At 41.5% G+C, this 21598-nt stretch overlaps 1 protein-coding gene across 1 annotated transcript in view; it reads right to left on the bottom strand.

Annotated features, from left to right (window-relative positions):
- The window catches only part of LOC112262897 (E3 ubiquitin-protein ligase NEURL1-like), a 66484-nt gene that overhangs the window by 28839 nt on the left and 16047 nt on the right, over positions 1–21598 (bottom strand). Inside the window, exons 2-3 of the mRNA XM_042303628.1 lie at positions 18059–18324; positions 15611–15932 (exon numbers count right to left, since the gene is read on the bottom strand). Coding sequence (XP_042159562.1) covers positions 15611–15932; positions 18059–18324 — 588 coding nt within the window. The remainder of the gene's footprint in view (positions 1–15610; positions 15933–18058; positions 18325–21598) is intronic.

Raw genomic sequence — 21598 nt, 5'->3', positions numbered from 1 at the left:
GAGAGATGGGATTTGCACAGTTATACGTCTGGCTTTTTTTCTCTCTCTCTCTCTCGCTCTCTCTCTCTCTCTCTCCCCCTCTCCCTCTCCCTCTCTCTCTCCCTCCCTCTCTCTCAGAGCTTGGCTTTATTCACAAACTCTCAGGGATTCACAAGATGTGAGAGACTGATGGGAGTGGAGTTTTGGGACACAACTGAAAGGAGGAGAGGAGAAGTGGAGTAGGGGGGAAAGAGAGCAGCTCACAGCTGTGTTCTTTTAGAAGTAGAGCTGCACAGCTGAGACAGGCGGGGATGGATGGGGAGAGACGCAGAAGGATGGGGAGGAGAGTGTCCGTGTTTGAGGTTTCCAGGAGAGACTAAGTGATGGAGAGATAAAGAGGGATGGAGAGAGGAGGAGAGAGAGTTGGAGAAAGAGAGAGGGGGTTGAGAGAGGTAAAGAAGGATAGTGTGAGTGAGAAGGATAGAAAGAGAGAGAGTGATTGAGTGAGAGAGAGAAAGAGAGAGGGAAACAGTGAGTGAGTGGATAGAAAGAGAGAAAGAAAAGAGATGGAGTGGAGAGAAAGAGCGAGGGAGCGAGGGAGGGTTTGAGGGATGTTTGGGATGGTGCCGTATACCCTGATACTCCCTGGCTTTGGGCCAGTCGCTCCCTCGCCTCGCCGGCAGGTCGATTTCGAACCCCCAGGCTGGAAAGATCAACAGCCTTTTGTGAGGCGACACACGCCACATGGCTCCAAAACAAAAGCCCAGGCACAAACGCTCTCCATAAGTCACAAAAGCCCCAGAAGCCCCGGTCCCTTAGGTCATCAGCAAAATTCAGCATGTGCAGCATCTCTCAACCAATCAGTGGTCGGGGCCTAAGCATTAATAGATGAATAACTCCATCATAAGGTTCTTATATTAAAGCTCCTCTCAGTCAGTTTTCCTCCTGCTCGACTGCTCCAAGTACTATTCACAATTTTCAAATACTTTTGAGTGTTTGCTCTAACTGCCTGCAGTGCAAGATGGGTTTGCAGTTTTGAGGCTATTTCTGCTGGTTCCATTAAGCCAGTCAAACTCAATTAAGCACAGATAAAGTATTTGAAGTTATTTAGAGTAGTATTTGAACCCAGGTCTGGACTGTGGTGGGGACAGAGCTGTTATTTGGCTAATAATTGATCGGGTCAAAAGGGGGGAATTAATTCCAGCCAATGTAACAGACTGCCGTTGACTCGGATTGAATGTATTGTCTAGGCATATGTTTAGACAGGGCTATATACATTGTGTTGTTTCCCTTCACACTTCCTAATAGGGGGTAGTCCCATTGTACGGTGTCCATTTTAGGATGTGAAAGACATGAAGTACAACGTTAGGAAGGACAACATACATCTTGGCATTACACCTCTGGTGTCTTCCCACTGGGCACAGACGACCAGTTCAACGTCTAGTTTGAATTTACATTTGGTTGAGATGTCAACTGATGTGAATTAAATCCGAAAACAGCAAAACCTTTCACCATGTTATTGGATTTAGGTGAACATTTTGGTGAAAAAAGGACAAAATTCCTTTTACGTTGATGACTTTTTCCAAATCCAATCAGTTTTCCACGTCATCACATTGAATTGTTTTGTTGAAATGACGTGGAAACAACGTTGATTCAACCCGTTTTTGTCCAGTGGGTTTAATCTACTTCATAATGTCCTATAAAATAGGAAATTAGTATTAAACTCAGTCAACATAATCTCAAATTGGTTTCACTGCTAAACCATACAGAATCTTTTTTCTCTGTCTATCCAAACCACTGAACAAACAATGACCTTGCCTTCTACAGTACATTTGACATTTAGGTCCATAAACACAGTCGGACAATTAAAGAGTATTTTCAATGCGGAGACCATTGTGACATTCAAACTGCTCTTTCTACAATACATTTCCAGTTTGAAGGCATAAAACCACAAAGTTACAACCTCAATGCCAGTCAAAACACTCAAATAATAAAATAACCATTTTATCCTCAGTGGACCGTAACCAGTAACATCCCGTGGTCTGTGTCTATGGTTTTGGATAACGTTCGAATAACGTCCCTCAATGACTTCTATTGTTCCAAATGTTCATATTACCGCAGTCATAAGATTGGACCGAGAACATAGTGGACGATAGGTCCAAAACATGGCAAGGAACCAAGGGTCCAATAAGCTCTACTTCAGTATCCATCTTCTCGGTGCAACATCTTGATAATAACAATAATAGGATATATTTTCCATCAGTCAAGAGGCTGGGGACATATTGCAGATATTCCTTTAGAAAGTCCTAACGCCAGTGACACGTGTCATCTATTTTTTGCGTTTCAAACCTGGCCGACCTCTCAGCAGTTGTCAATCTCTTCTCGTTGCCATTGGAATCGTCATTAGTTTTTATTACAGATGTAGGATCTTAATTTGATCACCCTGTTGCAGGAGAACACTCCTGAAATGTAAAACCTGTAGTGTATTTGAGGTTTAAAAAGGCTTCTGAAGTTTGTAATTTCCACTTACAAATTTCAGTCTTGATTCCCTCTAACGAAAAATGTATCAACCCCTACAACATGTCCATTCATTATAATCTGCATAATAATTCACATTTCCTGTTGCTGCAGGATTATTTTCCTGCTGTAGCAAATTGTCTCAAATTAAGATCCGACATCTCTAGATAGTTACTCACTCAGTATCCTTGGGGTAAAAGTAAGTGTAAACATTGTGAGTTTGCAGTGAGAGTAAAGCAAAATAGTGAATTAGCTTTGATGAATGTTCTTCTATGCTAATGCCTCTCTTCTCCCACTCATTTATTCTCTCTCTCCCTCTCTCTCACCGTCTCCCTCACTCCCCCACGTTTTCACTCCTCCCATCATTCTCTGTCCCTTCCTCTCTCCGTCTTTCTCTCACTCCCTCCCTCCAGCTCTCCTACTAATCGTTAGTTTGTGCCACTACACAGCTGCACCACGACATATCACATATGCATCTTGGTGCTAGCCAGCAAAACCCAGCCCAAGCAGACTGGTTCCATCCAGATCTCATATGTCATTAATGCTTACGTTAATAGAGTAATTCTCTACAGCTGGTCACAAAGGTTTAAATTGTGCCTAACTCCAAACAGGGACACAGTGAACTACACTGCAAGAGCCATTATGTCACGACTTCTGCCAAAGTCGATGCCTCCCCTTGTTGGGGCGGTGCTCGGCAGTTGATGTCGCCGGTCTTCTAGCCATCGCCGATCCATTTTTCATTTTCCATTTGTCTTGTCTTGTTTTCCCACACACCTGGTTCTCATTTCCCTCATTATGTGTTGTGTATTTAACCCTCTGTTTCCCTCATGTCTTTGTGTGGTATTGTTTATTCTGTTTCGTGTTATTCACCTGCCGCTTCCGGCAGTCTTCGACCACCCGCCCGCAGGTAGAGCGTCTGTTCCTCCTTCGTGTTCACTTTTCCGTGTGCTTTTGGTTTGCCCTAATAAAAGGCTCCGTTGGCTACCCAATATCTGCTCTCCTGCACCTGACTCCCTTACAGCCATTTTACGCATACCTGATCCTCTATGTTTGTCTGTGATGTCTGAAATGATCTGTACTGTATATAAAAGTTTTGGCTTATTGGATTTATAGATAAGGACAAGTCTATATATTGTACATTGTCTGACTTCAGTGTATGGAGTGCTAAATTCGACCAGACAAGCCTTGTGTTTTGTTGTGACATTCATAACAAGATATCATGGCATGTCACTCATATGTGTAAACTGTACTCTATACTATTGTAAGACATCTTAGTATCTTTAATTGTGTGTAAATAATTGAATCACCCATCTCATATGTATATACTGTACTCTATACTATGCCACTGTATCTTAGTCCAATGCCGCTCTGACATGCAGTTGAAGTCGGAAGTGTACATACACCTTAGCCAAATACATTTAAACTCAGTTTTTCACAATTCCTGACATTTAATCAGAGTAAATATTCCCTGTCTTAGGTCAGTTAGGATCACCACTTTTTTTAAAGAATGTGAAATGTCATAATAATAGTAGAGAGAATGATTTTTTCAGCTTTTATTTCTTTCATCACATTCCCAGTGGGTCAGAAGTTTACAGACACTCAATTAGTATTAGTAGCATTGCCTCTAAATGGTTTAACTTGGGTCAAACATTTTGGGTAGCCTTCCACAAGCTTCTCACAATAAGTTGTGTGAATTTTGGCCCATTCCTCCTGACAGAGCAGGTGTAACTGAGTCAGGTTTGTAGGCCTCCTTGCTCGCACACGCTTTTTCAGTTCTGCCCACAATTTTCTTATTGATTGAGGTCAGGACTTTGTGATGGCCACTCCAATACCTTGACTTTGTTGTTCTTAAGCCATTTTTGTCACAACTTTGGAAGTATGCTTGGGGTCATTCTTCATTTGGAAGACCCATTTGCGACCAAGTTTTAACTTCCTGACTGAAGATGACTGAGATGTTGCTTCAATATATCCACATAATTTTCTTCCCTCATGATGCCATCTATTTTGTGAAGTGCACCAGTCCCTCCTGCAGCAAAGCACTGCCACAACATGATGCTGCCACCCCCATGCTTCATGGTTGGGATGGTGTTCTTTGGCTTGCAAGCCTCTCCCTTTTTTTCGCTAGACTCGCATTAACATCTGCTAAACATGTATATATGTGACCAATCAAATTTGATTTGATTTGATTTGATACCTCAGCACAACAAATCATAAGTGAAAGGTGCTGTATAACCATGAAGAGACGTCAGGTTTCTAACCTGCTGCCAACCAGACAACAGAGCAATATGAAAGATTTTAAGACCTGGCCTATTTTAATTCTTAACACCTGTCCTAATGCTGGCACACACACACACACACACACACACACACACACACACACACACACACACACACACACACACACACACACACACACACACACACACACTCTACAAAGTTCGGACAACCTTCTAGACATTGTGACACCTTGTCAGAGATAAGCGACATTTCTCTGACACATTCGCAAAAGACATAAACAAAAGCACCCATTTTCTCACGACCTCATCCGTCAAGATTTCATAGCTTGTGTTCCCCCGTGTCAAAACATTGGGCTCTTTTTTTCTCTGTTGCCCCTGTCGACATCTTTAGAAAAGAGCACATTCCGCAATCACTGGTGATTTGCCCTACGGTATAAACAATACATTGAGCCAAAATGGGAGAAAGTAAAATCTACTTGTATCGAAAACTTTTAAACAGGTCAAGGAGCAGAGCAGCTCGGCTTTTGAATGTGATCGAGTATTCTCTGAAAACACACACACACACACACACACACACACACACACACACACACACACACACACACACACACACACACACACACACACACACACACACACACACTCACACACACACACACACACACACACACACACACACACACACACACACACACACACACACACACACACACACTCACACACAGACACACACACACACACACACACTCACACACACACACACACACACACACACACACACACACACACACACACACACACAGACACAGACACACACACACACACACACACACACACACACACACACACACACACACACACACACACACACACACACACACACAGAACACACACACACACACACACACACACACACACACACACACACACACACACAGACACACATACATACAGACACACATACATACACACACAGACACACACACACACACACACTCACACACTTTGAACATGTTTTCAGGGCCATTTGAAAAGTAACAGAATGTTCCCTTCCTTTGAAAAGTTTATTACCTTCTGATTTTCTACCAGAGTGAGAGATGGAGAAGGAGAGACAGAGAAAGAGAGAGAGAGAGAGAGAGAGAGAGAGAGAGAGAGAGAGAGAGAGAGAGAGAGAGAGAGAGAGAGAGAGAGAGAGAGAAGGTTAGGCTGACCTGTCAATCGTTGAGATCATTGAGAACTGTGTTACTTTGAGATATTCTATCATTCATGTAGTATATTTAAGTTGTGTTACTTTGAGATATTCTAAAATTCATGTAGTATATTTATGTTGTGTTACTTTGAGATATTCTAAAATTCATGTAGTATATTTATGTTGTGTTACTTTGAGATATTCTAAAATTCATGTAGTATATTTATGTTGTGTTACTTTGAGATATTCTATAATCCAAACAGTGTGTTTATGTGGTGTTCCATAGAGAAATTCTGTAATTCATACAGTGTGTTTATGTTGACGCATAGTGAAAGACTGTACAGTACTTACTGCACTTCAAGTGTACTGGAGTGTATTACCTACATAAATTCCCTAAGACAACAACTGAACATTGTGTGTGTGTGTGTGTGTTTGTGTGTGTGTGTGTGTGTGTGTGTGTGTGTGTGTGCGTATGAGACAGAGTCATTGAACATTGTCACAGATAGAAGAACCTACAGGTCTCTAACTGTCACACAGTGTTTTGAAGTCAGTCTCCCTGCTTCATTTTCAGAGATGCCACTTTGGGGCCCCACTCTGATTAAGGTTCCACTGTGACCTCCTCAGCACGGCCTGGCCCCCCTGTCTTCAAAACAGCAGCTGGAACTCCTCAACCTCTCTAACCCCAGTTCTATGGACCTGTTTGTGTGTGTGTGTTCATACTTGTATGCCTCTGCGTCTGTACGTGCATAAACATTGCACACGTGAACGGTATGTGACAGACAGCCATGAAGCACCGGAGCTCCATTTATATTTATGAAACAACCTTTTTACCGTAAAGCCTCTGAGGGGCATCAGGCTCATTATTCTGCCCCAACCCAGAAGATATTGCATTTGCCCAGTTAAAGATCCACTCTGCAGAAATCGCCAATTCATGGTTGCTAAAATTCTAATAGTTCGCCAAATTTCAGTTCATGTGACAAAACAAGCAGTCATTGTGTAGAGAATCATTGTACCATCTGAACCATTGTGAAATATATTTTCCACAACCAAAAATATTGTATATTCAGCTGTTCGAAGCTGATGTACAAAACCAAAAGTAAAAGATGCAAAAATGAAACTTCAGAACAGGAAGCATAGAAATAGCACACATAGAACAGATCTACATCTTCTAGACATGCTTTCAAAGGGAATGAGAGATCTATAACTCACATTTCTATGTGAATTTGGTCAGATCGCCCAAAAAGTTACATATTGTAGCTTTAAAGGCCTAAAACAGTAAATCAGTTCCTACCTGCACTGTAAAAATAGAAAGTCTCAAAACACCATGATTGTGTAACAAAACCATGAAAAGTTGAGCACATAAGCTGAGATCTGGTGTTTGGAGGGTGTTTGAATGTAATCCCAATGTAAGTTTTTTAATACACAGAATGTGCTTTAAAACTGAAATGAAGTACTCAGAAACACCCAAAGTGGTTAATCACCTGAATATTGGTGATTTTAAGAGAGTGTTGTGAAAACACTTTTTGGCGTTTCAGTGCATGTTAAAGGCAGCATCAAAACACAAAAACTGTGTTTCTCATAAAATCAATGGTTTATAAATGCAAGTGGTTTATAGCTTAAATATTTATTGATGATAAGAGACTATGGAGAATTATTGTTATTTAGTCAGCAAGATGGTACATTCCGTTGGAAATGATCTAGTGGTAACACACCTTGCCTAGTCACTCCTCTCCCCACCAAAGACCAGGGTTAAATTACCTGCTCCAACCCTTCAATCTGTTTCTCCCACCTATCTCTATCCCCTCTGTCATTTCAGAACCTTCGCCATAAAGTGTCAAAATGCATGCAAGCCGTTTCAATGATTTATTAATTGTGTAATGTTGTAAATGTTGTTGAAAATGTAAGTGTATTTTATGAGGATAACCAAAGAAAGAGAACATTGAGTGATTGAACTCATTGGAAGTCTTTGGTTTGAATCACCTTGCATTTCCTATCTTGCCACTTGACTCTGTTTAAAGAGGATTGTGGGTAATTCAAACTTTGTGATTTTTTTTTCTCCCACACAACATCGTATGAATGTTTGAAGAAAGGAAACTCTGTGTTAAGCTCGTTGTGCCATGAAGGGTAATGGATCATGACGAACAGTTTTGAAAACCGTCAGACAAAATTACATTCAATGAGGACTGCACCCATTCCCACATTCATTACTGTTAATGAAAGAGGCAAAGGTAGAATCCTCAATTCTTGCAGTTCAACCATCAGTTGGGTCTGGTGGTTTAAACACCGTGTCTGACAATGCCAGCCAAAATTGTATAAAATGGCACATTTTCAAATGCATAAAAGTTAAGTTAAACAATAAGACACTCCAGAAAAAGTGTTCTACCTCTGCGCTAGACAGGATTGAAAACATCCTAATGGTGTTTAGAAGCTTTAGAGAGAGAGGAAACTACACCAAAAGAGAAGGGATCTATTTCTGCACTAAACAGAACTTGAAACACCAAAATAATGTTTGAAATATTTTCTGTGTGTGCTCCCAGTCCCTGGCAAGGTGTTGCACAACGCTTGATTTAGTGGTGTTACAACACACCATGTAATATTTCAAAACCTCTCAGGATGATGTGTTTTAATACTCCAGCACTGTTAAGGTTTCGTCTCCTTCCAGATGGTGGCGAGCTCAGTGTTACAAAGCACTTCATTTTAACAGTGTAGGATCAGTTCCTACCTAGGAGGCTCTGGCAGGAAGTGTCACGCTATCACCTTTCCCAAATACCAGCGCCATAAAGATATGGACTTGTTTATGGCTACATATATTGCCGGTGGAAGGTGAGCTTAATGGTGCCAAAAAGCAGAAGGCAGTTAAGAGAGAGGATAGATTGACAGCCTGGCAGGCAAGCGAATCTCCATTGACTGTGTGTGTGTGTGTGTGTGTGTGTGTGTGTGTGTGTGTGTGTGTGTGTGTGTGTGTGTGTGTGTGTGTGTGTGTGTGTGTGTGTGTGTGTGTGTGTGTGTGTGTGTGTGTGTGTGTGTGTGTGTGTGTGTGTGTGTGTGTGTGTCTCTCTCTCTCTCTCCATCCACGTGTGTGTGGAATGAAGCTGTCACTCTCAGAGTAGCTAGATTTATCTAGCCCATAATTCTGCCTGTCTGGGTTTCATTAGCTAGAGCTGGGATCTTAAACTACGCTCATCATCCAACTGTAGGGGTGGAAAACACTCAATCACACTCCTCCATGTGTAATAATATCCCCAAAAATGTGTCTGGAAGGCATCACCTGCTGGGGGCCTATCACACGATACCTACCGAGGGTCTGTTCATTAGTCACCCAATCAGAGGCTTTAAGACTATTGTTCTGTGCTGACCTCAATACAAAATGTATTTCAAATACATGTACATTTGATAAAAATGCATTTAATGATTCAAAATGCATATACAGTGCCTTCAGAAAGTATTCACACCCCTTGATTTTTTCAACATTTTGTTGTGTTACAAAGTAGGATTCAAATGTATTTAATTGTCTTTTTTTGTGTTTAGCTCTATTCTGTTTCATTTTGCCATAAACATATCCCTAGTCCTTGCCGATGACAAGCCTACCCATAACATGATGCAGCCATCACCATGCTTGAAAATATGAAAAGTGGTACTCAGTGATGTGTTGTGTTGGATTTGCCCCAAAAATAAAGCTTTGTATTCAGGACATAAAGTTGATTTCTTTGCCAATATTTGAGCAGTTTTACTTTAGTGTCTTATTGCGAACAGGATGCATGTTTTGGAATGTTTTTATTATGTACAGGCTTCCTTCTTTTCACCCTGTGAATTAGGTTAGTATTGTGGAGTAACTACAATGTTGTTGATTCATCCTACAGCTTCTCCTATCACAGCCATTAAACTCTGTCACTGTTTTAAAGTCACCATTGGCCTCATGGTGAAATCCCTGAGCAGTTTCCTTCCTCTCCGGCAACTGAGAAAGTAAGGACGCCTGTTTCTTTGTAGTGACTGGGAGTATTGATACACCATCCAAAGTGTAATCAAAGGGATATTCAACGTCTGCTTTTTATTTATGTTTACCCATCTACCAATAGATGCCCTTCTTTCCGAGGCATTGAAAAACCTCCCTGGTCTTTGTGGTTGAATCTGTGTTTGAAATTCACTGCTCGACTGAGGGACCTTACAGAGATGAGGTAGTCATTCAAAAATCATGTTTAACAATATTCTTGCACAGAAAGTGAGCGGATACAACTTCTTATGTGACTTGTTAAGTTCAGGAGTACACATTTGCTTATTTAGGCTTTCCATAACAAAGGGGTAGAATACTTATTGACTTTTCATTTTTAATTCATTTGTGAACATTTAGAAAAACATAATTCCACTTTGACATGATGGGCTATTGTGTGTAGTCTAGTGACAAAAAAAAGGCTGTAACAGAACAAAAATGTGGAAAAAGTCTAGGGCTTACTAAAATGCATGTAATGACTGACAGTGTTTCAGAAATGAATGGCTATGACGTCTAAGCTACAGGTTGGCCAAAGTGTTTAATCATTTGGCTTCCTAGATTACTCTTTACACATTGATCAATGCAGATCATGTGTTTGGCCACCAAGCCGAAACATTGTCAGTAGCTAGGTTTCCATCTAATTTTCCCACCAAAGATGTTTCCATCAAACTGACTTGTTGCAGATTAAAGGCTGTGTGTGATGACGTTGTGCACATGAAAAGAACCTTTCTCATTAAATTCCAATGTACCAAATAAGTTAAATGGGTTTCCATCGCCCCTTTCAACTCTACTGATGGTTCTGTCACAAAAACTGCTGCGTTATATAGAAAATGTGCCCACTCTGGTCTTGACACATGTGCTCCTCTAGCCAACAGCTTGCAGATACAGTACGGGTGGGCTACATGATGACATTATTATGGATAAAGAGCAATATTATTTATATTTGTCAAAGGGCATCAAGTTACCAGAATAAGACACTCTGTATTTATTGGAACGGAGCATCAAGCTCATCACCTCGCACTTTCACCACCCTGTGAAGTTCATCGTAACTTATTTCATCTGCAGCCTAATAAACTGCATGCTTTCCCGAGTCGTAGTGGGAGGACCGCACGACATATCATCGCGTGACTCCCAAGTTTACTTCTATATGATGGTTAATATGTCAATATATGCGCATGAACTCGTTTCCACCGCCATTTCTCGCATAATTAACTTTACAGACACAAAAAGATCCCACCATGTCGAACGAACAATTTAACTTTCTGCATTTATAAAATTAAACCAGCATTTCATGTTTCCATCAGCCCGGTTATTTATCCCACTTGTTTCATGCATCAGGTAATTTATCTGTATGAAATGGTTGGATGGAAGCGTGGTTAGTGACAGCATTTAAATTGTGACGGTGAGTGAAATTCAATATTGGTGCCTCCTTTCTACTTAACACATCAAAGGGAAGCAAAAGGCACTAATTTCGTGGAACGACCAAGCCCACGTTAATTTCATTACATTTTTCAATTGAACCTTTATCTAACTAGGCAAGTCAGTTAATTAAGAACAAATTCTTATTTACAATGACGGCCTAACGAAAGGCAAAAGGCCTCCTGCTGGGACGGGGGCTGGGATTAAAAATAAAAAATATAGCACAAAGCACACATCATGACAAGCGAGACACCACAACACTACACAAAGAGAGACCTAAGACAACAACATTAGCATGGCAGCAACACATGAAAACACAGCATGGTAGCAACACAACATGACAACAACATGGTAGCAACACAACAAGGTAGCAGCACAAAACATGGTACAAACATTGTTGGGCCCAGACAACAGCACAAAGGGCAAGAAGGTTATCGACAACAATACATCACACGAAGCAGCCACAACTGTCTGTAAGAGGGTCCATGGTTGAGTCTTTGAATGAAGAGATGGAGATAAAACTGTCCAGTTCAAGTGTTTTTTGCAGCTCGTTCCAGTCGCTAGCTGCAGCGAACTGAAAAGAGGAGCGACCCAGGGATGTGTGTGCTTTGGGGGCCTTTAACAGAATGTGACAGGCAGGACGGGTGTTGTATGTTAAGTTCAATGCTCTCGTCAACTTTGCTTGTTTATTTGTCATGATGCACAAAAAAGACACAGAGTCACTACAGGACTGAGAATGTATCACGTTTGAAGTCATTTAAATGTTAGTGCTGTTGGTATGTAGTTAAGGCAGTTAAGAAGAGATAGTAAAGAAGAGATAGACAGAGAAGATAGTTAAAGAAGAGATAGACAGAGAAGATAGTTAAAGAAGAGATAGACAGAGAAGATAGTTAAAGAAGAGATAGACAGAGAAGATAGTTAAGAAGAGATAGACAGAGAAGATAGTTAAAGAAGAGATAGACAGAGAAGATAGTTAAGAAGAGATAGACAGAGAAGATAGTTAAGAAGAGATAGACAGAGAAGATAGTTAAGAAGAGATAGACAGAGAAGATAGTTAAGAAGAGATAGACAGAGAAGATAGTTAAGAAGAGATAGTTAAGAAGAGATAGACAGAGAAGATAGTTAAGAAGAGATAGACAGAGAAGATAGTTAAGAAGAGATAGACAGAGAAGATAGTTAAGAAGAGATAGACAGAGAAGATAGTTAAGAAGAGATAGACAGAGAAGATAGTTAAGAAGAGATAGACAGAGAAGATAGTTAAGAAGAGATAGACAGAGAAGATAGTTAAGAAGAGATAGACAGAGAAGATAGTTAAGAAGAGATAGACAGAGAAGATAGTTAAGAAGAGATAGACAGAGAAGATAGTTAAGAAGAGATAGACAGAGAAGATAGTTAAAGAAGAGATAGACAGAGAAGATAGCTAAGAAGAGATAGACAGAGAAGATAGTTAAGAAGAGATAGACAGAAGATAGTTAAGAAGAGATAGACAGAGAAGATAGCTAAGAAGAGATAGACAGAGAAGATAGTTAAGAAGAGATAGACAGAGAAGATAGCTAAGAAGAGATAGACAGAGAAGATAGTTAAGAAGAGATAGACAGAAGATAGTTAAGAAGAGATAGACAGAGAAGATAGTTAAGAAGAGATAGACAGAGAAGATAGTTAAGAAGAGATAGACAGAGAAGATAGTTAAAGAAGAGATAGACAGAGAAGATAGTTAAGAAGAGATAGACAGAGAAGATAGCTAAGAAGAGATAGACAGAGAAGATAGTTAAGAAGAGATAGACAGAGAAGATAGCTAAGAAGAGAGTTAAGAAGAGATAGTTAAAAAAGAGACAGACAGGCAGGCAGTGAAGTGCAGTGCATCGCTATTCTCTTGGTCGTCGTAGAAGGTGTGTGACTGTGTGGGTATGAGGAATGAAGCTGCCAACACCAGAGCAGCTAGATTTATTTATCCCATAATTCTGCCTGTCTGGGTTTCATTAGCTACAGCTTGGATCTTAAACCATGCTCATCACCCAACTGGAGCTGTGGAAAACACTACATCACACTAAGCCATGTGTAATAACCCTTCAAATGTGTCAGGAAAGGCATCTCTTGCAGGGGGCCTATCACACAATACCAACAGAGGGACCTATCATGCATCACCCAATCGGAGGCCTCGAAGTTGTTGCTGGGTGCAACCGGGGTCATGCTGTCATCCTAACCTTCTGTGCTGACCTCAACACAACCCTTGGGACTTTAACCGATGTTATCAAAGGACAAAATACACTTTGTTTTTAGAAGTAGGCACGTGTGTTCACTTTGGTGCTAAGATAGTAAATTACAGTTTCTGTGTGTTTGTGAGTGTGTGTGTGTGTGTGTGTGTGTGTGTGTGTGTGTGTGTGTGTGTGTGTGTGTGTGTGTGTGTGTGTGTGTGTGTGTGTGTTTGTGAGTGTGTGTGTGTGTGTGTGTGAGAGAGACAGTGTGTAATTATGGGTTTTAAAATAGCTCACAGTTTTTTTTCAGTGATTAAGGATTCTTTACATTTATTTAATATATCTGTTAGACTTTACAGTAGCAGCAAAACAGACGTGTCCTGGCGCATGTACAGTGCAGTGGAGTCATTAAGTTAAATGAATAGAATATGTAACATAATGCGTGTCGGCAGGCTTGGAAAAAAAGTGATTTGGTCTGACAGATACCACCTCTGATAGGGAATATGAAGTGAAGGCAGCCTGGAGGTTTGTGTGTGGTAGGTGGAAACAAATATAAGCCCCATGTTCATTCCTGTTACATGTGAAATTTCACAAAACCATAATAAGGCGACCATAGAATGTTCCATGTAAATCAGTAAGAGATTACTGCACCTAAATAAGAATGCATAGGCCTACAGTACAGAAAAACAATAACTAGACTGCTGCATGTCTATGCATACAGAGAGATAAGAGGATGCTGGTTTAATTGTAAACATGATGTATATATTCTGGATGTAGGTGGAAAGCTAAAGCAGGAAAATACATTTTTTCCCAAAGTCCCTCAAAAAATCTAGGGAAGAACATTTTAGGACTATTACAGTTCAGATGTAGGCGACCAGTATGTTGAGGGCAGATGTTAGTCAGAAGGCCCCCTGAGGACCTATAGGAGCTCTGTACTCTAGGCTGCACTGGCTATAGCCTGACTGTAAAAGGCTGTGGGTTGTTTTAACTAGGGCTGAAGAGAACGATTGTAACAGCGCTCTGAGCAGCATACGGTTTACCAAGACGCCAGGGGTCTCCCCAAGTGACTTATAGAGGAGAGTGCGAGGTGTCACGGTAATGCAAGACGACAATGTGAACTTTGGGCCAACGAATTACGTCCGCGTTCTCTAATGTTGCTACTCCCTGGAGTCCCATGCTAGTCTGTTGAGGAATACAGCTAGGTTTCTATCGCTACTTGTCATCGCTGCCTCCCGTCAAGACTAGGAGTGCGGGGGGACTGGGGGGGGGACTTCAGATAAAACGACTCCCACATCACACGGTGAACACAAAACATCCCACCCCTCTGCTACCCGAGACAGGAGATACCGCTGTACTCCTGTCAATTGGCACGGCTCGCAATTAGGATCAAATGGGCTATCTATGGAACATGTGACCAAACCCCTTGTCTATTTTTAACTTAAGGGGGATGACAACATTGACACATTGAATCCCTAGAGAACAGAAACATGCACAGTATGCCATAGGCCCTGGGTACATCAAAGCCTTGGCTAACGCTAGGTTATCGCATGCTATGTCTATCGCTATGGTATTTATGCTAAGCCTTGGCTAACACGAGGCTATGCTATGTCTAGCTCTATGGTATGTATGTTAAGCTGCATTGCATGCCTCGATAATGTACAGCAGGGCAGTTATTTTGCAGCCCATGTGCTATAGTGGTGCTAAAAATACTAGGGCCAAATGTTCGTCATATATAGATAGCATTTGTAAAGATCTTAGAGGGGTTCACATTAGGTTAGAATAACTATCACTAACCTCATCCACCATAAGAAAATATATTTCATTCCCAGTCAGTAGACACTATGTTTACAGTCAGTAAACATGTTAAAATACCTAATATGACTTTGGAGTGGACAAAATGCACCATTACATTCTGTATGACCATGGTGCTCACCGCAAAGACATCCTCGAAAGGCATGGGTGATCACCAAATCCCATAACCGTACCTCCTAATTCTCTCCTTGTCCATCACCTTACCAAGAAGCTAGAAGTGAGGAATGGTATGGAGATGTATGTGTAGGTGTGCATGCATGCTTTCTTAACATACCTAGCAGTTGCACTCCACGGGTCAACCCATAGACATCTATCAGTGCCCACAGCGGTTCTCCTGTTCTCACCCCACTGAAGAACAACATCGGGTTGGACTCATTGATTCTATAGAAGACCCGGCCCTTCTTGTCCACCCAGAAGGCGATGACGTTCCCTTCGTTGGCGAACTCCTCAGGTAGTGCCTTGGCCCAGAAGCCACTCTGGGAGACCAGGTCAGGACAGGCATACTTGGGCAGGCTGTCTGGGTTGATACGGGACGGGTCTTTAGCCGTGAAGCCCAGACGGAGAGCTCCGCTCCAGCAACACTGCTTCTTAGTGATCTGTGGAAGGAGGACAGACTATGATAGGTCGATGTTCTTACAGCAGTTTGTCGTAGCATAAGAGTGTAAAGGTCTAGGATTGTACTTCATAAGGAAGTCTAAATGTTGCCTTGAAGTTTGAAGGTTCCCTTTGTGTATTGTCTGTCAATGAGATTCCATTTTGTGACCGAGGCCTATACAGTGCTGACAGGTTGCAAAAGAAAGCAAGTAATGGGCCAATTTGGTTGGTTGTATACAGTAAGTGTACCAGGGTTTCCGTTAGTAATATATGGTGGCAGGCCGTTGACAGGCAGCATTTTAATTTACAGGACATTTAAGACATTTACCGGACCAATATGCATTGGGTGCGTAACCTGATTAGGGAGTCCACCCACAGTGACAGAAATCCCACTTAGATGATGGTAATTCATCTCAACAGACCATGAAACTCTAGGATGCAATGGCGTGCGTCCTTCTTACAGAATTCCGATGCGCAATTTGAAAATATCTGCCACATTTGCTTTTCCTCAGCTAACAACAGGAGTAATGAACAGCATTATCACTAGCCTATGTCAATCTGCTATCCCCCATAGTTGAAAAGTGCACTTATTCTATTGGACAGCTTGTCATTCTGTGTGAAAGAAGTAAGATATTCCAAACAAAATCTGGGACAATTGTGGGACGATAGGTCTCAAATTCATACAACTAGAAGACCTAGGCTACATCCCCAAAACATTTAGAAAGAAATGAAGCTCATGCAACTGATCAGAATATTTAGCTTAAAATGTTGATACATTATTTAGTCTTCACATTATAAGCGCAGCACTCCGCACAAAGCAGTAGGATACGTGCAAATGTTAGTATCATAATGCTATTAGCAGGAAAACACAGTTGTCAAAAGCACAACGCACATGCGAGCGGTTTCATGAGACAGAGAAAAAATATCCAATCGAAATTTTGAAGGGAGATAAAGATGCAACAACTAGCATGGGTTGTTAATATGACTAGGATTGTGCATTTGGCTCCTGGACAATGAAATAAAGTTGATTTGAAAACCAATACAACGTGAGAGAAATAGGCTATGTAAGACAATTATAAGACAATTGCCTAAATTCTCTTGAAGTTTAAGTGTACTTCAGAGCAGGGGTTCCCAAACTTTTTCACTCAGGCCCCCATTCCAGCATTGGGGAACATCACACGTTCCCCCGCGAGCGAGCGATGTCTATTTCTATGGGCACAAGCACTGTTCATGACACAAACTGTTCACACCCTTCTTGTTGGCGGAGAGAAAATATTGCACTTCTACACATTTTGTCATGGGGTGAGGAGAGAAATTATCCGTTTTAAAGTTCATTTTCTTGCAATTCTATATATGTTTTAAAAAAGTTTAGGAACCACTGCTTTAGAGCACTTGGCTGAATGAACTGTTGTGCTTGCTGCTATTCACTCATCATTGTTTTACCAACACCCAGTAAAGCCACATCCACTTGCCCTGGTGCCATAAGCAGTATTGACCCAGTGCTTTGACTGGGTTGACATGCTGGCTTGTTAGATGGAAACCCGCTAAGCCTATTTGGGGAGACACAGGAACAGGAGGGGGAAGCAGCAGTAGACTGAAAGAAGGATTTACCTGGACAAGCTCATAAGCTAGATGTGTGTGTGTGTGTGTGTGTGTGTGTGTGTGTGTGTGTGTGTGTGTGTGTGTGTGTGTGTGTGTGTGTGTGTGTGTGTGTGTGTGTGTGTGTGTGTGTGTGTGTGTGTGCACGTGCGCGTGTGTTCGCATCACCATTCTGACTTGGCGTGTTCACATTATATATACAGTGCATCCATCAGATACTGTACACATCAAAGCTAGTCTCACCTATTGTACAGATCCGTGTTAGTATCTCTCTCCGTATCATGCGTCATCTTTGAGCATCCCACTATGTATAGAACAACCTACAAAGTTCCCTACAACTGGATGTTCGGGTGCCTCTCTGGCAGTTCAACATGTTGATTGGGGACCTTGCTGAGGAATGGGCTTTTTTCTTCTTGAAAATGTTCATAAAATAAACAAATAAAATGAATCTACCGTTGTTAGAATACTTTGAATACTGTAAATAAACCTCATTGGGTGTGGTGTTGTGTCCATCTAAATCTCTACATACCTTGATCCGGACCTGCTCGTACAACGCTACGGGTCTGTTGCTGAAGGTGATGGCGTTACAGAAGCTGGCCTGCCTCTTGACGGTCCTCTGGGCCAGGTCCATGGCGATCTGGGAGCCCTTGGTGTTCGGGTGGAAGAGCAAGGGACTTATGGCCAGGCCTCTCCTCTGGCCCCCGCCCACAACGCCACACTGCTGGATGGGCAGGCAGCGCTTGGGCTTGTGGTGGCATCGGTGGGTGGTGGAGGGGAACGGACCGCCCAGAGAGTCTGATGGATAGACAGAGGGGTGCCATCAGAATGATATTCAAACCCTTCTAATCCTTTATACAGTATGTTTTTGTTGTGTTCTATGTTGTTATGTGTCTTGTATGTACAGTACCATTCATCACCAGGAACTATCGAGGATTAAATCTAGATAGATAATTTAGTCCATTAGCGCCTCACTAGGACCATCTACATAGGAAAGCTTCAGTATTATCATGACTATTAGAAATGACATCTAGATAGATAATTTAGTCCATTAGTGCCTCACTAGGATCATCTGCATAGGAAAGCTTCAATATGAGTGTGTGCCTGAGTCCTGACTACTGGTAATGAATAAGATGCAGAGTGAATGAATGTGTTTACCAATGACTCAGGGAGCAGGTGGCGCTTCTAAAAATCGGCCCCCAGTCACCTACTACACTGCAGCAGCCAGCCATGCTCTCAAAGACACACGTCTCGTTTCAATTTCATGGCTCCTTCAACTGGTCTGGCTATAATGTGAGGCCTATATCATGTCATGTGAATGGGACATTTGCCTGTTTTCCCCCATGAAGTTCCCTCCCAGAAAATAAAAGTGATTTGAATTTAATTGAATATTAATACACTCATTAGAATAAGTCTAGTTCTTGCTGAAGTTGAAGTTGGATGATTGTCACATATTAGGATGTGGAAATTGCCCCACGATGCGGATCTAAGCACAATATCATGTTTCCCCACGTTTGTGGCAAAGGTTATGATTTAGGGAGGCTAAAGCTGATCCTAGATCTGTGCCTATGGGGACCTTCTATGCATTCCTAGGCCTATTCCCATCAGATAACTAGTTCACCTCTTACTACAATCTGACTTGTCTGATTCACATAAACAGCAGTTGCTCAGTAATCATGTCGGTCCTCCAGCGAAAACCAATTGCCCATGCTGTTGTTTAACGTTTAACAATGTTTGACTAGGAAATTACATTTTCCTCCCTGTTCATTGCTTTGTTCCTGACCTTATGACCTTAGGACTGGCAAATAAAGTTAGTGGTTGATGTGCACCATCTCTGACCCAACATTATCATCCTTTTGTGAGTATTGATGCCAAGGCTGAGTCAGTGACTACGTGGCATTTTCAGTTAGGATTAAGCATCATTACCGTACAGTGTAGAATATAATACAATACTATTATATTATTCATGTTTATAGTATAAACCACGTGTAAATGTACTTTGAGTTTAATTGAATATTATTTATTCATATAAGGAGGGGGGTGTCCAATAACCCCATATTGTCTCAGGAAAATGCATACAGTTCATCATGTGACTCATATAAACAAGTACAGGGAAGTACAAACGGACAGGAAACTACAAACTACATTATTTAATCTAGTAATGGGAATCCAAATAGATATTCTAGCACATCATTAGGAACTGCATTACTAGGAAAGCTCCAGTACGGTACAATATATCATATGACTCTTATAAACAAACTCAGGGACGCACAAACTACATGACTTGATTACTATCTGGAAATATAATGTAGATAGAGAAGCTAGTGCACCAGGAACAAACCATAGGATTTCACTTCTATCTAGTGCAGCCACATCTGTTATAACACATCAGTAGGATCTGCAATAGAAAGCTTCAGTATTATCATGACTATTAGAAATGACATTTAGATAGAGAATGTAGTGCATTAGTGCTTCACTAGGACCATCTACATAGGAAAGCTTCAGTATTATCATGACTATTAGAAATGACATCTAGATAGAGAATTTAGTGCATTAGTGCCTCACTAGGACCATCTACATAGGAACGCTTCAATATGAGTGTGTGCCTGAGTCCTGACTACTGGTAATGAATAAGATGCAGAGTGAATGAATGTGTTTACCAATGACTCAGGGAGCAGGTGGCGCTTCTAAAAATCGGCCCCCAGTCACCTACTACACTGCAGCAGCCAGCCATGCTCTCAAAGACACACGTCTCTTTTCAATTTCATGGCTCCTTCAACTGGTCTGGCTATAATGTGAGGCCTCCACTGAGTGTACAACATTTTAGGAACCCCTTCCTACTATTGAGTTGCACCCCTTTTGCCCTCAAAACAGGTTCAATTCATGGGCATGGGTTCTATAAGGTGTCAAAAGTGTTCCACAGGGACACTGGCCCATGTTGACTCCAATGCTTCCCACAGTTGTGTCAAATTGGCTGGATGTCCTTTGACCATTCTTAATACACATGGAAAACTGTTGAAACCGGCACCTGGCACCTACTACCACACCCCGCTCAAAAGCACTTAAATATTTTGTCTTGCCCATTCACCCTCTGAATGGCACATATACACAACTGTTGAAACCGGCACCTGGCACCTACTACCACACCCCGCTCAAAAGCACTTAAATATTTTGTCTTGCCCATTCACCCTCTGAATGGCACATATACACAATTCATTGTCTAAATTGTCTCAAGACATAAAAATCCTTCTTTAACCTGTCTCCTCCCCTTCATCTACACTGATTGAAGTGGATTTGGCACTACAGAGGGTAGTGCGAACAACTCTGTACATCACTGGGGCCAAGCTTCCTGCCATCCAGGACCTCTATACCAGGCGGTGTCAGAGGAAGGCCTTAAAAAAAGAATCCAGCCACCCTAGTCATAGACAGTTCTCTCTGCTACCGCATGGCAAGCGGTACCGGAGCGCCAAGTCTAGGTCCAAGAGGCTTCTAAACAGCTTCTACCTCCAAGCCATAAGACTCCTGAACATCTAATCAAATGGCTACCCAGACTATTTTTAGTTCCTCACCCCCTCTTTACACCACTGCTACTCTCTGTTGTCATCGATGCATAGTCACTTTAATAACTCTACCTACATGTACATACTACCTCAAATAACCGGTACCCCCTGCACATTGACAGTGTATATAGTCTCGCTGTTGTTATTTTACTGCTGCTCTTTATTTACTTGTTACTTTTATCTCTTATTCATAACCTTTTTTTTAACTGCATTTTTGGTTAAGGGCTCGTAAGTAATCATTTCACTGTAAGGTCTACACTTGATGTATTCGGCGCATGTGACGAATAAAATGTGATTTGATTTAACAAGTGAGATCAATAAGGGATCATAGCTTTCACCTGGATCAGCTTATGTCATGGAAAGAGCAGGTGTTCCTAATGTTTTGTAGACATAGTGTATATAATGTCATGTGAATGGGATATTAGCCTGTTGTGCCCTTTCAATTAGCTGACTGTGTTTTGGTTCTATTCTATATTCAAATCAGGGCCTCTTGGTTGTCCTCACCAAATTGT

Source organism: Oncorhynchus tshawytscha, linkage group LG02 (assembly GCF_018296145.1).
Source record: "Oncorhynchus tshawytscha isolate Ot180627B linkage group LG02, Otsh_v2.0, whole genome shotgun sequence".
Classification (NCBI taxonomy): Eukaryota; Metazoa; Chordata; class Actinopteri; order Salmoniformes; family Salmonidae; genus Oncorhynchus; species Oncorhynchus tshawytscha.
Note: the sequence above shows the minus strand (reverse complement) of the source record. Positions and strands in the feature narration are given on the sequence as shown.